This window comes from Sarcophilus harrisii, chromosome 2 (genome assembly GCF_902635505.1).
Source record: "Sarcophilus harrisii chromosome 2, mSarHar1.11, whole genome shotgun sequence".
NCBI classification, from domain to species: Eukaryota; Metazoa; Chordata; class Mammalia; order Dasyuromorphia; family Dasyuridae; genus Sarcophilus; species Sarcophilus harrisii.
Genome location: NC_045427.1, coordinates 382,730,470 through 382,749,334, shown reverse-complemented (window position 1 = coordinate 382,749,334; position 18,865 = coordinate 382,730,470). Strand labels below are relative to the sequence as shown.

The following is an 18,865-nucleotide window of genomic DNA, read 5'->3' as shown; positions in this document are numbered from 1 at the left end:
TTGGATTTCAGTTTTTCTTTTCTGTAAAAAAAAGCTTACATTTCAAGGGTCTCTCCCAAGATCTTAATCTATGAACCTATAATCTATTGTTATTCCTCTGCTAAAAATCTTATTATTTATTAAACAAAGTCCATATTCCTCAGCCTGGTATCTTTCTCCATCTTTCCAATCTTATCTCATACTGTTCCTTTCCATACTGAGCTATTTTAACAAATTACAGTAGTTACTTTCCTTCATATACATCCCACATTCTCTGGCCTCTATTCAAGTTGTTCCATACAGCTAAGATATCCTCCCCCACAATCTCTGCATGTTGAAATCCTACCCATACCTTCCAGTCAAATGCCACCCCCTTCCTGAAGCCTTCTCTGGTATTCCCAGTTAGAAACTTCCTTTCCTTAGACCTCAGTGTATTTTGTACATCTTACTGTATTCTGTGCTTCATTAGTCACTCTAAGTTACATGACAGTGAATATCTGTGCATATGTAATATCATTGGCCAGACAGTTAGCTCCCTAAGAATAAGGATGGGGCCTTAGTTATATATCTCCAACAGTGCATGGCAGTGCTTTGTATATACTGCAGGCATTAAATCATTATTACATGATGAAATGAAAGAACTGGGTTTTGACAATAGAGGTTTTATGATGAAAGGTTTCTGGGAGACTTGAATTCAAATTTCTTCCCTTCTCCTTAGTGATGTTTTATAAAGGAAGCTGATCTTTTCTTCACTGATAAGAAAATTTAAGAGGATATAGATAGTTAAGAGAAATAAGATATGGTGGAAAGAACACTAACTTTAGAGTCTGGAGATATAGGTTCTAGTGGTTATGCCATTAAATAGCTATGTGGGGCCCCTGAGGAAGTGGGGAGTCTGCAAAATGAGGTATTTGGACTAACTTCTAAGATAGAGATTCTCAAAGTATGGTCCAGGGACTGTTGGGGGCCCTTGAGAAACTTTCAGGGAGCCTTTAAAATCAAAACTACTTTCAAAACTACATTAAGACTTCTAATATCTAACTGAATAAATGTTGAAAGATATAATCCATATAAAAAGTTTTTTGGAGGGTCCTCAATAATTTTAAATAGTTTTAAAGAGATCTTGGTACCAAAAAGTTTGAGAACCACTGTTCTTCACAGCTCTAAGATTTTATGATTTCTAAGTATATATATATATATATATATATATATATATATAGAGAGAGAGAGAGAGAGAGAGAGAGAGAGAGAGAGAGAGAGAAGACAAATGGACTGATAGTCTAGATGACACGCAACTCAAGAACTACTAGGGAGGGGACACTTCCCTGGTCTCCTTCTCTAGGCCTAGTTATCTACACCTAACTCCAGGCTTTGATGGAACCATTAAGGATATCTGCCTGCTAGGATTTTAGCACCCAAACGCACCAATTCATGAGAAGTAGCCTTCTTACTTACCTTGACTTTCTCTTTAGGTGACAGTGAATTCTTGCATTGGGCGTCCTTTATCACAGATACAGAATTGGAGTGCAGCACTCTGAGGGCTGAAACATGGGGAAGGGGGCCAGAGTCAACTGCAGCTTAATTAAGAACCCAGCCCTTCTCCAGCTAAGCAGGCATGCAAGGATAAAAATGGATATTTATTATCTAGGGAATAGTCTAGACATAGGGCTCAAGGGACAAGAGAAATGCTGTCTAGACTCCAGCTTATTGTGGTTAATCAAGACTCACAAAGATGTTTTCCCACTAATAATAATAAACTCTGTATTAAGGCAAGTTTTATCTTTATCTCCAAAAAAATCCAAACTAACCTCCAGATGGATTTTCCCCAGGCTTTCAGAAGGAAACCCTCATGGGGGAGCACACAAAAAACTTGCAAATTCTCAGAGGCAATATACTTCTCCTACACACTAGGCACGTGTTAATATCTGCTCCTCTGCACTCTCCTCTCCTAGCTTTTTTTCTGGTTGGAAATTCCAAATCCCAACCTCTGTAAAATACTGGAGATAGCTAAAACCCACCAAAGTATTGTTAGAGCTTAATTAAAAAGAGAGGTCGTGGGAACAGACAATCCCAAGAGACTCAGTGGCCTTGCCACAGGTTTTATCTCAAAGGTACAATTTTCACTTGCTTAGATTTAATGAACATAAACCACCAATACCACTAAGAAAGGAGGCATCGTGCCAGAGTTCTGGGATGGGCAAAGAGGAGAAGAAACAGGTCTACAAATCAAAAGCCTAGGATGCTAGGGAACTCATGTGGTTCCTCACATTTTTCCTCAAGCCTAAAAATTAGACTTACTTTTTACTGTTTTCCCCATTCTCTCTTGTTCCTTTTCCTCCTCTGAGCTCTCAGAGCTGCTTGTAGGATCAGACACTCTAACCTTATAGGGAATTTCTCCATCTGCTTCTTCTGCCTTGCGTTTCTTAGCAACTCTTGAAGTTCTACAAGAAAGATTTTACAAGGGAAGAAAAAGATTATATAGTAAGCACAATTAACAAATGAGGGGATGTGATATGCTGTCCAACATCCCATTCCTCAAGATCATGTTCCCCAGATCAATAAGAATGCTTTGTATTACATTCTGAAGAACTGACTTATTTAAGGTTCTTTTAAGAAATGCCTCCATCAATGCTGGAGGGGATGTGGGAAAACAGGGACACTGATATACAATGTTGGTGGAATTGTGAATACATCCAGCCATTCTGGAGAGCGATTTGGAACTATGCTCAAAAAGTTATCAAACTGTGCATATCCTTTGATCCAGCAGTGTTACTACTGGGCTTATATCCCAAAGAGATCATAAAGAAGGGAAAGGGATCTGTATGTGCACGAATGTTTGTGGCAGCCCTGTTTGTAGTGACCAGAAACTGGAAACTGAGTAGATGCCCATCAATTGGAGAATGGCTGAATAAATTGTGGTATATGAATACTATGGAATATTATTGTTCGGTAAGAAATGACCAACAGGATTTCAGAAAAGCTTGGAGAGACTTGCATGAACTGATGCTGAATGAAATGAGCAGAAACAGGAGATCATTATATACTTCAACAACAATACTATATGATGATCAATTCTGATGGACCTGGCCATCTTCAGCAATGAGATGAACCAAATCAATTCCAATGGAGCAGTAATGAACTGAAACAGCTATACCCAGAGAAAGAATTCTGGGAGATGACTAAGAACCATTACATTGAATTCCCAATCCCTATATGTTTGTCCACCAGCATTTTTGATTTCCTTCACAGGCTAATTGTACACTATTTCAGAGTCCGATTCTTTTTGTACAGCAAAATAACTGTTTGGACATGTATACTTATTTTGTATTTAATTTATACTTTACCTTATTTAACATGTATTGGTCAACTTGTCATCTGGGGGAGTTGGTAGGGCGAAGGAGGGGAAAAATTGGAACAAAAATCTTGGCAATTGTCAATGCTATAAAATTACCCATGCATATAACTTCTAAATAAAAAGCTATTAAAAAAAAAACAAAACAAAACAAGAAATGCCTCCATCAAATTGAATGGATGTCTACCAATTGGAGAATGGTTAGGTAAACTGTGGTATAAGAATGTTATGGAATATTATTGTTCTATAAGAAATGACCAGCAGGATGAATACAGAGAGGCTTGGAGAGACCTAAATGAACTTATATTAAGTGAAATGAGCAGAACCAGGAGATCATTATATACTTCAACAATACTATATGAGGATCAGTTCTGATGGACATGGCTCTCTTCAACAATGAGAGGATCCAAATCAGTTCCAATTGATCAGTAATGAGAAGAGCCAGTTACACCCAGAGAAAGAACACTGGGAAACGAGTATGGACCACAACATAACATTTCCACTCTTTCTGTTGTTGTTTGCTTGCATTTTTATTTTTTCTTCTTAGGTTATTTTGAACTTTCTTTTTAAATCCGATCTTTCTTGTGCAACAAGATAACTGTATAAATATGTATACATATATTGTATTTAACAAATACCTTAACATATTTAACATATATGGGACTACCTGCCACCTAGGGGAGAGGGTGGAGGGAAGGAGGGGAAAAGTTGAAACATAAGTTTTTGCAAGGGTCAATGTTGAAAAATTACCCATACATATGCTTTGTATATAGAAAGCTATTAAAAATGTTTTTTAAATTGCTACATTTAAAAAAAATGCCTCCATCAAACTAGTATGGCAGAAAATAGGCATAGGTCTACTATGCCTAACCCACCTAACCCACGATAAGGTCGAAATGGGTTCATGATCTAGACATAAAGATTATTATAAATAAATTAGAACATAGGATAGTTTATCTCTCAGATTTCTGGAGGAAGGAATTTGTGACCAAAGAAGAACTAGAGGTCATTACTGATCACAAAATAGATAATTTTGATTATATTAAGTTAAAAAGTTTTTGTACAAACAAAGTTAATACAGAGAACATTAGAAGGGAAGCAATAAACTGGGAAAATATTTTTATATCCAAAGGATCTGAAAAAGGCTTCATTTCTAAAATATATAGGGAATTGACTCAAATTTATAATAGTTCAATTTATTCTCCAATTGATAAATGGTCAAAGGATATGAACAATTTTCAAATGAAGAAATTGAAACTATTTGTAGGCACATGAAAAGGTGCTCCAAATCACTATTGATCAGAGAAATGCAAATTAAGACAACTCTGAGATACCATTATATACCTGTCAAATTGGCTAAGATGACAGGAAACGATAATGATCAACGTTGGAGGGGATGTGGGAAAACTGGGACACTGACACATTGTTGGTGGAACTGTGAATGGATCCAACCATTCTGGAGAGCAGTTTGGAATTATTGTCTAAAAGTTATCAAACTGTGCATATCCTTTAATCCAGCAGCGTTTCTACTGGGATTATATCCAAAAGAGGTCTTAAAGGAGGAAAAGGGACCCACATGTGCACAAATGTTTGTGGCAGCCCTTTTTGTAGTGGCAAGAAACTAGATACTGGATGCCCATCAGTTGGAGAATGGCTGAATAAATTGTGGTATACAAATGCTATAGAATACTATTGTTCTGTAAGAAACAACCAGCAGGATGATTTCAGAGAGGCTTGGAGAGACCTACACGAACTGATGCTAAGTGAAATGAGCAGAACTAGGAGATCACTATACATGGCAACAACAAGATTATATGACGATCAATTCTGATGGATGTGGCTCTCTTCAACCATGAGAGGATTCAAACCAATTCCACATGTTCAGTGATGAAGAGAGCCATCTACACCCAGAGAGAGAACCGTGGGAACAGAGTGTGGAGCCATTGGAGCTTCCTGAGTAGGGAAATGACATGGTCAGATCTATACTTTAAAAAGATCCCAACAATCCTAGCAACCCATAAAAGTATGGAATCATAAGGAAAAAGTGGGAGAGCAGAGAATTGTGCAGGGAAACAAGCCCTGAATGCCAAGTCTCATTCTCAGCTTTGCTGGGACAGACCTGTGTGATTGGGAACATGTCACTTCACTTCTCTCTCGGCCTCAGTTTCCTCATATGTAAAATGAGGAGGTTGTCATAGATGATCTCTAAAGTTCTTCCTAGCTCCTGACTAACTGGGAATGAAGAAATCTAAGGAATGTGTCCTTTTATAATCTTTCAGTCTTTTAGATTCCCAGAACAGGCAAGATCTCACCTAATAGAACCCCTCAAACCAACAGCCTTAAAACCTTCCTCTTTATCATTTTGCCTTCCATTAACAAATACAGGCATCCAAATACATGGACATGTACAGGAAATAATTTTTTTTTAAAAAAAGAACCAACTTAAACTAAAACATACTGATCCCAAAGATGACTTCAATGTATTAATAACCATATCACCATTTCTCCTAATAATTTTGACATTTTCTGTATATAGGTATTATGAATTTGGTCCTCTTATTATTGTGTTTAGCAGGTAACATACATTTTGGATTCTATTTTTTTCTGATAAGATTTATTGTATTTTTATATATTTCCTTTTTTCTAATTATTATTTAATCATTCAAAGAGAAGAAAAAGTGTGAACTCTTCTGTAGTGTTTTTAAAAAGTACACTAAATTTAATAAGGTAGTAACAAAATTGCTTTATTTGTCTATGCTTCCTTTAGAACTTGTTCAGATTAATTTTAAAGGTGAAATGGGAAAATGAATTGAGAAAACATGGGCTTCATCTATTTCAAACAATAATTAGACTCGAGAATGGCCAAGAAGTTACTATTTGAGTCATGTTTTGATTCACAGCCCAGTCCCATTCATAACTAGCTCAAGGCCTGAACAAATATTGAACTGCCCTGTCTATAAGACTGCTTTGGCCTTCTACATATGATCACAAGATTACAGGAGTTAGAAGAGATCTATCTCATAGATGCCCTAGTCCAATTCCTACTTATGCAGAAAACACTTCTACAACATCCCAATGATTGGTCTTGCAGTCTCTTCTTCAATACTTACAGTTAATTATTAAGCATCTAGTTTCCATGCATGGCAGTTCCATTCTATTTTTGGATAGCTCTGAATGTTGAGAATTGGAAAATTCCTTTCTTTTACCAAACTAGTTCTAGTTCCAACCACGGAAACCAAGCAGAATAAACCTCTTAGCTTTAGAGTAGAATTAGTGTGTAATTGTAATCAGTAACAACTCCAGGATTTACCAATAGCAATTTACCATTCTCAGTTTCAGTTTTCTCATCTATAAAAGTTGGGATAACAACACATTCTATCCTAACTGACAAAGTAGTTATAAGAAGAGTATTTATTATACTGTATTATTTTTATAATAGCTCCTCTATCTCTTTATCACAGTTCATATCTTTATTATGTAATGGTAGCTCAGATCTAAATGAACTATTATAATATGAATCCTCAAAGCACTTTATTAAAGAGTATCATTACCATCCTGTCCTATAGAATACACTTCTTACTCCTACAAATCCAAATCCTCACCAACCTTCTGTCTGGGCCAAGATTAACTTCACTGCTTTAAGGAAACCTTCTCCTAATGACTCAGGTCCACAATGATCCCTTCTTTCTCTGACTTTAGAGTCTAAAACAGTGGTTGCCAACCTTTATTTTAACCTATCAATAAATATGTCTGGCTAAGTACCCTAAGTATATGCATATTTATTCATAAATCATATGCATGACTATTATACTAGTATTTATATACATTAGAAAACATTTGTTATTATTCACTCATTTCAGTTTTCTCTGGCTTCATACCCCACTTGGGGTTTTCTTGGCAAAGATACTACAGAGGGATTTGCCAACTCCTTCTCCAGTTCATTTGACAGATGAGGAAACTGAGTCAAACAGAGTTAAGTGATTTGCTCAGGGTCACAAAGCTAATTAAGTGTCTGAGATCAGACTTGAACTCATGAAGATGAGTCTTCCTGACTTCAGGCCTAGCATTCTAGCTACTGCATTAATTTGGAAAACAGACACAAAAATAAATACCATATAATTCATTCTCATTTAAATTTTAAAAAAGAATGAGATGAAAAATGAATTATACGGCATTTTAAAATACTTGTTTCACCAAAGTACAAAGCTCCCTTTCTTTCATGAAAATATTTGTTATTTTATAAGATTAGTATTTTATAAGATTAGTATTATAGTGAAAGTAACATAGAAAAAGCATTTATTAATCAGTTAATGTATAACTGAGTATGCTTTATTATTTTTAAAAATCTTGATTTAGCACATTTTGATAAAGCAGTTCAAAGGTCTATTTTAAATTCTGCTTATTTTACTACTTGGCTTACCATAACTTAAAAAAAAAAAAATTCCTCAAAGATTCATGGATCCAAACTGAAATACATGATTGGCTGTAATTAGTAAAACATGATATTCAATTTTCAATCTATCCACTAATGATGTAAACGTTTTTACTATTATCTGGCTTGTCAATTTCCATCTTCCCTTATATTAATCAGCTATTTTTGCTAACTCATTAAAAAGTATAATATTTTTCTATTTTTAACCAATGGGTTTCAAATCCCACTGATACTCATTGGAAGATTTAAGAGGTTAGAAAATTCTGTTTCCAGGTTTTCAAATTATGAAGATCTGAGAAATTTTATAAAAATGACAATTTTTTTCAACAAATGCTTATTGATGTCTTGCTAAACATGATGGCTTCATATTATCATTAATATTTTAAGGTATGATATACATTTAAGCACAGGCTCACTGTTTAAAACAGTAGATACAAATTCATAGCAATAGTCTTGATATTTTCAACTTCTTTTGTGTTACTTTTGCCAAATCTGATTAGTTCATCATGGTTTTCTACCTTGCAATATAGTTGATGGAAAAACTTATAACTATAGGAGTAGGAGAAATGCGAGTTCTACAATTTTTTAGTTTTTCCCCCGTGCAAATAATCTTACTACTATTATCTTCTCTCTGCAATTTCTTTGCAGGAATCTTTTTAACCCAGTTGTCCATTTTATAAGAGTTAATTTAGCTAAAAGTCATCTCTAAATGCACTTAACATGTTCCAAATAAATTACAACAGGTTGCAACCCGCTGAAAACAGAAGAATGAGGATGACTGTGCCAATGTTTCTGAGCTGAGAAATTCTCACTCTTCCCTCAGGATACCTTATGACCTTAGGGAACAATGAATCAGAGCACCGGTCAAGCTACATTTTAAATGTTAGTAAAACTTAATTTCCTTCTTAGTAGATTAAAAAATATATAAAATAAAGAAGTTGTAATACTGTTTCTAGAACCCTAATGGATTATCTTTCATATCCTGAAGCTCCATTTTGGAGATCATTGGCCCAAATCATACAATTTAAGGCCTGTTTGATGTAGGTTTTATATACTCCAGTTTCCTATGCTTTGGTCTTCCAAGGGGAGCCACGCTTTAGCTAGGGTTGTGTCTTAAACTCTACTTTATTCCTCACAGTACCAGCCCCATTCAAGGTGGACAGTAAGTAAGCATTCCTCAAAGGCCATCCCAGTAAGCAGTCATTAAAGGCCAGTGACCACTTGGCCCCAAATCCCACCATTACACCTTTCTGGCCAGATTTGTGATTTCATCAGTGTGAGGAAACCTTCTCCAGGGTGGAAACTCCCTCAACAGATGTGGCAACTGGTTGAGAGTTTGAAGAGCTGCCCGAAGGGCTCCGAGGTCTGGTGACTTGCTTGCAGTCAGACACTTAGTGTCTGCTGAGACAAGATTTTTCTGACTCCAAGGTCATCCTTCTATCCCTTAGACCACTCTTCCTCTCACTGACAGTAAAGAGTTACCTGGAATGGAGTCAGTTGCTGAGGTGGAAGAGAGAATTTTAATACCGGAATCCTGTGTTTATATGGCACCTTCTTCCAAGGGGCCTTAGAGACCAATTAAGTGAGGCAAAGGAAAGATCGTCCAGTGACATGCCAACTGTCTGTCCAAGACAGCAAAGAAGAGAAACCACATTTCCTGACTTTTTATTCCCTCCTCATCCCAACCCGCATGGATCAGCTGGGTTAGCCACGACAAGCTGGCCCCACCATCAGTGTCCTCTGCCAGGGAATGGTAGGAACTGGTGATGAGGTTAGGGGAGGGCTTTAGCACCACTACATTTCCCCTCCTCCTACTTTCTTCCCAGGACTGAGGACTCAAGTGCATATGGATACAACTGAAAGACATCGGGGAATTTATCACAGCTCATCCTCTCACCAGTACAGAAAAAGGGAAGATTGGGCCTTCTCCTTTTTAAAGAAGTGTATAATACAATGATTGATTCAACAAGCATTTATTAAGCACCTGCTAAGTGCCAAAGGCCAAGAACTATACTAGTTATTGAGATAACAATGGAAAAACAAAAACAGTACTTGCTCTGATGGAGCTTATGTTCTACTGAGGAAAACAGTAGGTACACAAATACAAAGAAAATATAACTTGCATACAAAGAAATATAAAATAATTCTGTGGAAAAGGCATCAGGAAGAGTCTCTTTTAGGAGGTAGTATTTCAGATGGACTTTTTTTTTTTTAATGATTAATTATGAGTGAATTTAATGCAAAGAAATATGGATAGAAGGATGACTGGCCATTTGGGTAGAAAAGAGAACCCTAGTTATTTCTAGCAAGAAGCTATAGTTTTTTGTTGATTTGTTGTTTTGCATTCATTTTTTAAATATTTATTTATTTTATTATTTACTTTTATTTATTTTTTTATTTTTTTAAATAGCCTTTTATTTACAGGTCCTATGTATGGGTAACTTTACAGCATTGACAATTGCCAAACCTCTTGTTCCAATTTTTCCCCTCTACTCCCCCACCCCCTCCCCCAGATGGCAGGATGACAAGTAGATGTTAAATATATTAAAATATAAATTAGATACACAATAAGTATACATGACCAAAACGTTATTTTGCTGTATAAAAAGAATCAGACTCTGAAATATTGTACAATTAGCCTGTGAAGGAAATCAAAAATGCAGATGGGCAAAAATATAGGGATTGGGAATTTAATGTAATGGTTTTTAGTCATCTCCCAGAGTTCTTTCCCTGGGAATAGCTGGTTCAGTTCATTACTGCTCTATTGGAACTGATTTGGTTCATCTCATTGCTGAGGATGGCCTGGTCCATCAGAATTGGTCATCATATAGTATTGTTGTTGAAGTATATGATGATGTCTTGGCCCTGCTCGTTTCACTCAGCATCAGTTCTCTCCAGGCCTTTCTGAAATCATCTTGTTGGTCATTTCTTACAGAACAATAATATTCCATAATATTCATATACCACAATTTATTCAGCCATTCTCCAACTGATGGACATCCATTCAGTTTCCAGTTTCTGGCCACTACAAAGAGGGCTGCCACAAATATTTGTGCACATACTCAGATGGACTTTGAAAGAAGCTAATGAATGAACATACTTGGAGAATTCTCCACCCTGGCAGAAACATTCACCCCAGGAGCCCAGCCCCACATCCATGGAGACAATAGTTACACTGGAGTCAAGCTGTAGAGTAGAAAAGTACTGGCTTTGGAGTTATAGAACCTGGATTCAAATCCCCCTCTGACATTAGCTGCATATACTTGGACAAGGCATTTAACCTCTCTAGGCTTTACTTATCTCTTCTGTGAATTTGGGGGTTAGATTACATAGTCTCAAAGATGTCTTCAGCTCTAAATCTAAGATCCCATTAAAGACCTGAATTCTAGTCCTGGCTCTTCTTATATGCTAGCAATGTGATCTTGGACAAGGGAGCTCACCTCTAAACCAGCTTCCTCATTAATAAATTAAGGAAAATAATATTTATCTGACCCTATTCCATAGGCTATTGTGCAGATCAAAGGAAACAATATGAATGGGAAGCAGTTTGAAATTTATAAAGTAAAACTTAAAAGGGAAGTATGACTATTATTAGCCTCTGTGATATAAAGGCTATTGCATTGAGTGCACGAGTGAACATATTGCTTATCTTGTAATAAAACATGCCCAGGCATTTGTACCTAACATTATCCCCAAAACTTAGCTAAGTTACCTGCTGAGCTCAGGTCATTTTCTTCTCTTTCCAAGTTTAGAACCTGGTCCCAATTTTCTTCCCCACCCAAATTCCTATCCTTATATTTGAGGATTTCAATATACATGTTGATGATCACTCAAATACACTGATTACACAGGTCATCAATCTCCTCAATTCCCATGACCTTTATTTTCACTCTAACATAGCCCCACAAAGGGACAGTCATATATTTAATTATCAGTCAACAAGCATTTATGCAAGGGTATACAATGCCTGCCAGGTATTGTACTAAGCAATAGGGATGCAAAGAAAGGCAAAAGAACAGTTTCTACCTTCAAGAAGCTCATGGTCTATCAGGAAGATAATATGAATAACTAGGTACATAGTAGACATAGAGAATAGATGGAAGATAACTCGGTGTCCTATTTTCATGATCAAGAGAACCCATGTTTAGCAATGTCTAGTACATACTAAATTTTACATAAATGTTAGCTATGATGAGCTTTATACATATGTACATACATAGAATTTTCTACATAAATGCTACATGATAGTTTATAAAATTTAGTTATGTATCATTTAATTAATAATATAATTTATTATCACCACCATCATCATCATCTTCAGCCTCACAATGAACGTCAGTCCCTCCTACCTCTCAGTGTTCTTTAACTTCACTGTTCTCTCTTCCCAATTTTACCCTATAGTTAATTCAGCTAGATGCCTTATTTTCCAACCACTCTTAAATTCCTTAAGTACCACATCCAGTGCTCTTGCCTTGGGAATCCCCATTATGGATCATGTCCAACCATACACCTTCCCCGATCCTAGTCAAAAGTTGCTTATTGGTTGTGTAGGAAGTCACAAATGTGCCACTATACATTTCTATTATCCAATCTCAGCAAAGTCCTCACTGTCCCAAGTGATTTTGCCTCATCCCTAAATGACATATCATATGGTAGTTGTTGCAAAGGTCTTCTACAGCCTCTTGACTCAATCCCCTCAGTAAAGGATCTTAGCTCTCAATTTATATTATGACTATGACAATGTGAATGAAAAGTTTAACAATAAAAAACTGAAACTGAATGAAATTATGATGATCAAATTTGGCCTCAAAGAAGAGATATGAGAATACAACTTTCCACACCTCTTTTGCAGAAGGGAGGTCTATAGCAATGGACTATTACTATATGTATTACATACAGCATCATTCTTTTCTTTTTTTTTTTTAATATTTAAATATGCTGAATAGTTTGTGGGACTTCTTTTTCTTTCTTCCTTTTATAGTCTATTATAAAGGATAGGGGAGTAAGATTATCCTGGAAAATGTGATCTAAAAACAAACAAAAAAAATTTACTAAATATACATATATGTTCATATATGTTTTTAAGGAAAAAACAAAACAAAATCAGAAGTTAATCACTTAATGATAAGCTCTCTCTTGTCTTCTATTTAACATATCAAAATTCCTTGACATTTATCCCTCCCTCCTCACTGCCTCAAGTGTCTAGTAGAGAAATATCCTTCCTCTTTACCAAGACTAACTTTTGGACCTATTTCATCCTGTCTCTACGAGGAACTTGACTTCCAAATCTCTTCCTCTCCAATCTTCAATTTCTCTCTATTCACTGCTTCTCTTCCTGATGTCTAGCCCTGCCATCTCCACAAACTATTCTTAGACAAATTCCTAGAAAAAGACAATGATATCCCTTGCCTCTACTGTTCCTCTTACTTCTTCATCATTTGGGACCTGGATTTTGACCTCATCACTCAACTGAAAATTACTCTCTCCAAATTCATCCCCAATATCTTTCTTTTTTTCTTTTTTTTAAAAATAGCTTTTTATTTTCAAAATACATGAGATAGTTTTCAACATTCACTCTTGCAAAATCTTGTGTTCCAAATTTTTCTTCCTCCCTTCCCTCCACCACCTTCTCTAGAGGGGAAGTCATCAATATATGTTAAACGTGTAATTCCTCTATATATTTTTCTGCACTTATGCTGATGCTAAGTGAAACAAGCAGAACCAGGAATACGTTGTACATAGCAACAGCAAGATTGTATGATGATCAACTATGACAGACTTGGTTCTTCTCAACAGTTCAGTGATCTAAGGCAATCCAAAGATTTGGATACAAAATACCATCTGCATTCAGAAAGAACTATGGAGATTGAATATAAATCAACACATGCTGTGTTCCTTTTTTTGTTTGTTTTTTTCTCTTGTGGTTTTTTCCCCTTTTGTTCTGATTTTTCTCTCCCAACATGATTTATAAGGAAATATGTCAAAAAATAAATATACGTGTATAACAACAAAAAAAAAGTTTTTATATATATAACTGGAGAAAATAAAAATTAAAAAGAAAAAAACTTTTGTCTTTATATCCCGTTTAAAAATACTATGAAGCAGAAGAAAAACCCCCAAAACATTTAAAGTTATTCATCTTGGTGCAAAGATTTTAAAAATACCATAAAAGCTCCTTGAGAGCAGGGACATCTCTTGCCTCTTTTTGCATCCTTAGAAAGTACACAGTGTTTGGCATATAATAAGCACTTAATAAACGTTTATTGATTCACCACTGAGAATGTAATCCAGGGTCAATGGCTCCTTCCCATAATTCACAGAGAATACAACCAAACCAATTTAAGATTCTTTTCTACCACAGCCAACAAAGACCACAAAAACAAAATTTCAGATAAAGAGCCCTTCTCTTATCATTTAACTGTGAAATGTTCTTTCCTTGTTCTTAGATCAACTCTCTGCAACTTCTATGAAGATCAAGCTAAGTTCAAGCTGACTGAAAACTCTAGGTTTATATTCATCCTCTTGACCTGATCCCATAGATCATACATCCATCCCATCCTAACTCCTGCATCCCCACCCAACAGTACCAATATGTAAGCATATCTGCCCTCTCTCTTATTTCCTATGGGGGTCCCTACAACCTACCAAACACTAATACCAAGCTATCGTACTCAAGGCCGTCATCATATGGTTTCCAGAGGAGTTATGTTCTAGACCTGATATCCTTCTATCTTCTTCTTAGCCCAAATTGGATGCGCCAAAGTGCAGACTTACTGTTGCCAGTGGGTATAGATGTCCAGAAGGGTCACTGATTGCTCTGGGAAAGTTTTCTGTGAAGGAATAGAAGAGAAAGTATTAATTGCATGTAATCAGAAAGGCCACAACAAAACTAGGGAAAAAAAAAAAGGAAATGGTTGCTTCCTTGGATTCATTACTGCTTTAATACCTGAAGGAGAAAAGCAACCAACTTTTTACACTGAGGGATTTGAGCTAAATATATATATTTAAGTATTATTGAGGAAATGTAAGCTGAAAAGGCAAGATATTTTTAGGAAAGACCTATCCACATCTTACAACTAACGCATAATTATAACTAATATCTGGGGATAAGACTTGATGGACTCTATAATTTTTTTCAATCTGAGATTCTTCCAATTTGAGGCTGCCTAAAAATGTAAATAGAAAAGTAGTAAAATTGGATAAAATGGCTGAGCTTGAATAGATTTTAGCCTCTAAGATTCTAAATGGCGCAACCTTGTTGGGGAAAATAGGACCTGCTACATAACAGGTAAGTAAAAAAGCAAACAAAGTCCATGGACACTACGTATCACTTTCTTGAAACCAAAGCAGGAGGAAGAATGAAAATATTTTCAGATTACTCATAAGATAAATAAAAACAAAAACTGATGTTTATATAGTGCTTCAAAATGATACATATGATTTCATTTGAATCTATAGGAACCCTGTGAAATAGAGTTATGGAATCATTGTATTGTTCCCTTTTATAGAGAAACTAAAGCTTAGGGAAGAATTCATTCCTTGACCAGTCACAAAGCTACTAAGTTTCAGAAGTGTAATTTGAACTTGACTTCCAGACTTCCTGACTGACCAGGAAGTCTCTGGTCTTCTGACACTTCTGAGATAAGAGGTATCCAACAGTATGTCTGGAAAATCCTTTTCTTCCTATCAGTTCCAACCCTAAATGATGAGAAGAACAATACCTGGCATAGGTTTAGAAAACTGGAGTCTGGAGATTAACAGCCAATTTTCTTTCCATTCCCGATTTTTCATGAGACAAAGTTCACTCTAGTTTCACTAGATAAAGCAAAGCTCAAGCATCTAGGACACCAACTCCCTCTCCCCAACACACTTCATCCCTATAACCATCCAATCCAATCTCCCAAGAACAGACAAGAAAGAAAATGTATAACTGACTTAGCATGTACTTCAAGAGAAAACAAAGCCAAGATTGTCTCCTTGGCTCCCCATTCTCTTACTAAGTAAGGTGGGGCAAGGCAGGAAAAGTCAAAAGGAAAAGAGAAAGAAAAAAAAACTGCTCTCCCTTAGAGGAATTTACTCTTTTTTGGTGGGATAGGGAAGTGAACAACACTGCTAAGTAAATACAAAGTACAAGCAGAGTAGATACAAAGTAACTGGGGAAAAAGGAATGTCCCTAAGGGGATGGACAGAGAAGACAAGGGGTACTGGGGGGAGGGGAGATTTGGCTAACTAGAGAGTTCTTTCCAAGGAAAAAAATTCAGAATGAAGTCCAATACTAATAAAGGATTTTGACAGTATGAAGTAGTAGGTACCACGATGGACAAAGGAGTCAGGAAGAACTGGGTATAGTTGGATGTCTGATAGTTGGAGGATCATGGGTAAGTCACAATTTGTATAAATCATGATTTCCCCGTCTGAGAAATGGGACTAATACCTGCAAAAACTACCTCACAAGGGTATTTAGATCATCAAAAAAGACAATGCCTATAAAGTATTGTGAAGAGACCTGGATTCTAGTATCATATCTGCTCCCTTTCTCTGGAGTTCAGTTTTCCCCTAAGATTAAGATTCAATATTCCCCCTAAGATTCCTCTCTACTGAGGAAATATTATTATGTTTTTATAATCACAAGATGATGTGTGTAATGAATATCCTAATAATTTCGATTTCTCAGAACTGCTTCTTTTGGCCTGGGAGTCACAGTCTTACAATGTAGCTTGAAATGATCAGTCTATTCTTTTTTTTTTTTTAATTTTTTAATTAATTAATTAATTTTTATAACTTTTTATTGACAGATAAAGACTATTATAAATATATATAAAGACAGATAAGACTCTATCTTGACAATGTTCTCCTGTGTATGTTAAATGAAGTAATTCAAAGATTATAGAAATTGTTCCTGTCTCCCCACCAAGTAACAGCTCCCATAATATGAAACAACCACTTATAAAGTATTCCTATAGGACTGAAAAACACTCATATTGTCCTGGATTTGTGGGTTTGTCATGGGAAACCACTCAGGCCCTGAAACTGATTATATTATAATCCACTTTCCCTCTCCCTTCCTATTTTATTGTGTGTATAAAACCTCTGCTTTTCCTGCAACAGGAGATCTCCTACCCAGAAAAACTTTCAGTTTGCAAATATTCTTCACTCTGAAAGAGATAAACTGCTACTTAATCTCTAAAACCTACTGCAATTTTGTACGGCCCTCAGCTATCCATAGTTTGGAGATCAAGACAATAAATTAGGTTAACATTACCTTTCTGGCTAAGACACCCAAAAAGATGATGATTCCAAAGACTTAGAAACCGGCTGAGGGAAGAATGAGGATGTACAAAGGAAACAGGGCCCTAACTACAGGAGCGTTACAATCTAAACTTTCCTTTCATGTATGTGACAGCCCAAGAAAGGAAGTCTTGAAGGTTACACTTGTAATTAATTGACCACAAACTAGAACCAATCCCACAACTCTGTGGAGTAAACCCAGGGAAGTCACCGAAGAACATCCTTCCCTTGCGACATGTCTCTGCCATCGGAAATGGAAGAATGTTCAGGACACAGACTCTTGGATTCTGCTGGAGGGCGCTTGGAGGTAATCTAGTCTAACTCCTTCCATATTACGGGTAAGAAACAGAGTCAAAGGAAGTTAATTGACTCAGCCACAGGCATACACAGGTAGGGAGTAGCGCTGGGACTGGAAGTGAGGCGTCCGTCTCCCAGCCGGAGCTTCATTCACTTTGCCGCCTCTTAGCCAGAACTAGAGCCTTCCTAGCGAAGTCGGAAGCGAAGGGGGGGTCTAGCAGCACGTGTCTGCTAGAGAGACAGCACGAACCCCGTTACATCCCTAGAGGATACAAACTTCCGCTCTTGCCCAAGTGCGCACAGCGCGGAAACTACAGCAAGTTAAAGGGCTGCGGCTGGGCTTCTCCCGTGCCCTCCTCCTCCTCCGCCCGCCGCTCAGCGAGCCGTCCCGCAGGATCCGAAGGCAGGACAGACCGCGGAGAGCACCATGGCCCGCCAGCACGCGCGCGCCGCGGACAAACGCCGGGGACAGCCTGCGGGACGCTGCTCCCTTCCTTACGGGCTCGCTCGCTCCCGGCGCCACCGCGGGGGGTCGGACGGCACCGGACCCGCCCCCCTCGGCGCCTCAGCCCCTTACCTGGCCGCTCTGCAGCTTCAGCTCCCGCGCCGCCCTCACATAGCCCGCCTGCACCAGGTGGTGGTGGATGAGCGGGAGCAGCTCCCTCCGCTTGCGCGCTTCGGTCATGTCTCCGGGGACTGGGCAGCGCCGGGGGCTGCCGGGTCCCGAGCGCGCGAGGACCCAAGCAAGGCTCGGCAGGCCGGCTCCGGCAGGCTCGCGCGCACAACTTGTCCTCTTAGTTTCCGCCCCTTCGCCCTTAGACCTCTTTCTACTATTTCCGACTTCCTGAGAGGTTTTTCCCCCGGCCTCGGGATGTGCTGGGAAATGTAGTTTCTTTCATGACAACATTTTTTTTAATATTTTTCCTTTTCCCCAGTTATTTTTAAAAATAATTTTTACATTTGTTTTATAACGTTGAGTTCCAGATTCTCTTCCTTATCCCCATCCCCAACCCCCGTTAAACAAGCACACGTGAAGTTATAAGAAACATTTTCATGTTGTGAAAGAAAACAGATGTCCCCTCCGCCAAAGAAACAAAGACCCCCAAGGAAAATAAAGCTTAAAGAAATTGTTCACTCTGTATTCAGACACAATCAGTTATTTCTATGGGTATGGATAGGATTTTTCATAAATCCTTCAGAGGAGCGTGATAACAAAGTAGCCCACAACTACAAAACACTGATTCAAATTCTGCCTTCGTGACTGTGGACAAAACAGGGCATCAACTTTCTCTTCTGGAAGATGAAATTTACTCATTATGATGAGGTTCTGATTTAGGATGGTTCCATCATGATTTAAGTTTGATATTGGAACAAAATGAGACACTTTCAGGCAGAAGTATACTGGAGTTAGATTAGGTTTGAGACTATTAAATATTGATTGTGAGCATTTACATCTCAGAAATCATCAAATAGTGATGATTGAACAAGAGTGAAAGATATCATTAAGAACTCAATCT

General features: G+C 37.4%; 1 protein-coding gene across 7 annotated transcripts in view; it reads right to left on the bottom strand.

Annotated features, from left to right (window-relative positions):
* The window catches only part of TCOF1 (treacle ribosome biogenesis factor 1), a 74,634-nt gene extending 56,455 nt beyond the window's left edge, over positions 1-18,179 (bottom strand). For 4 of the 7 annotated variants that reach the window (XM_031953520.1, XM_031953521.1, XM_031953523.1 and 1 more), the window contains exons 1-4: positions 17,926-18,172; positions 14,538-14,593; positions 2,278-2,420; positions 1,435-1,520 (exon numbers count right to left, since the gene is read on the bottom strand). In XM_031953520.1, coding sequence (XP_031809380.1) covers positions 1,435-1,520; positions 2,278-2,420; positions 14,538-14,593; positions 17,926-18,033 — 393 coding nt within the window. In that variant the 5' untranslated portion in view covers positions 18,034-18,172. Of the gene's footprint in view, positions 1-1,434; positions 1,521-2,277; positions 2,421-14,537; positions 14,594-17,925 lie in introns of those variants that run through there. The other 3 variants (XM_031953526.1, XM_031953525.1, XM_031953524.1) reach the window with 3 other exon arrangements.
* Positions 18,180-18,865: the final 686 nt, after the last annotated feature.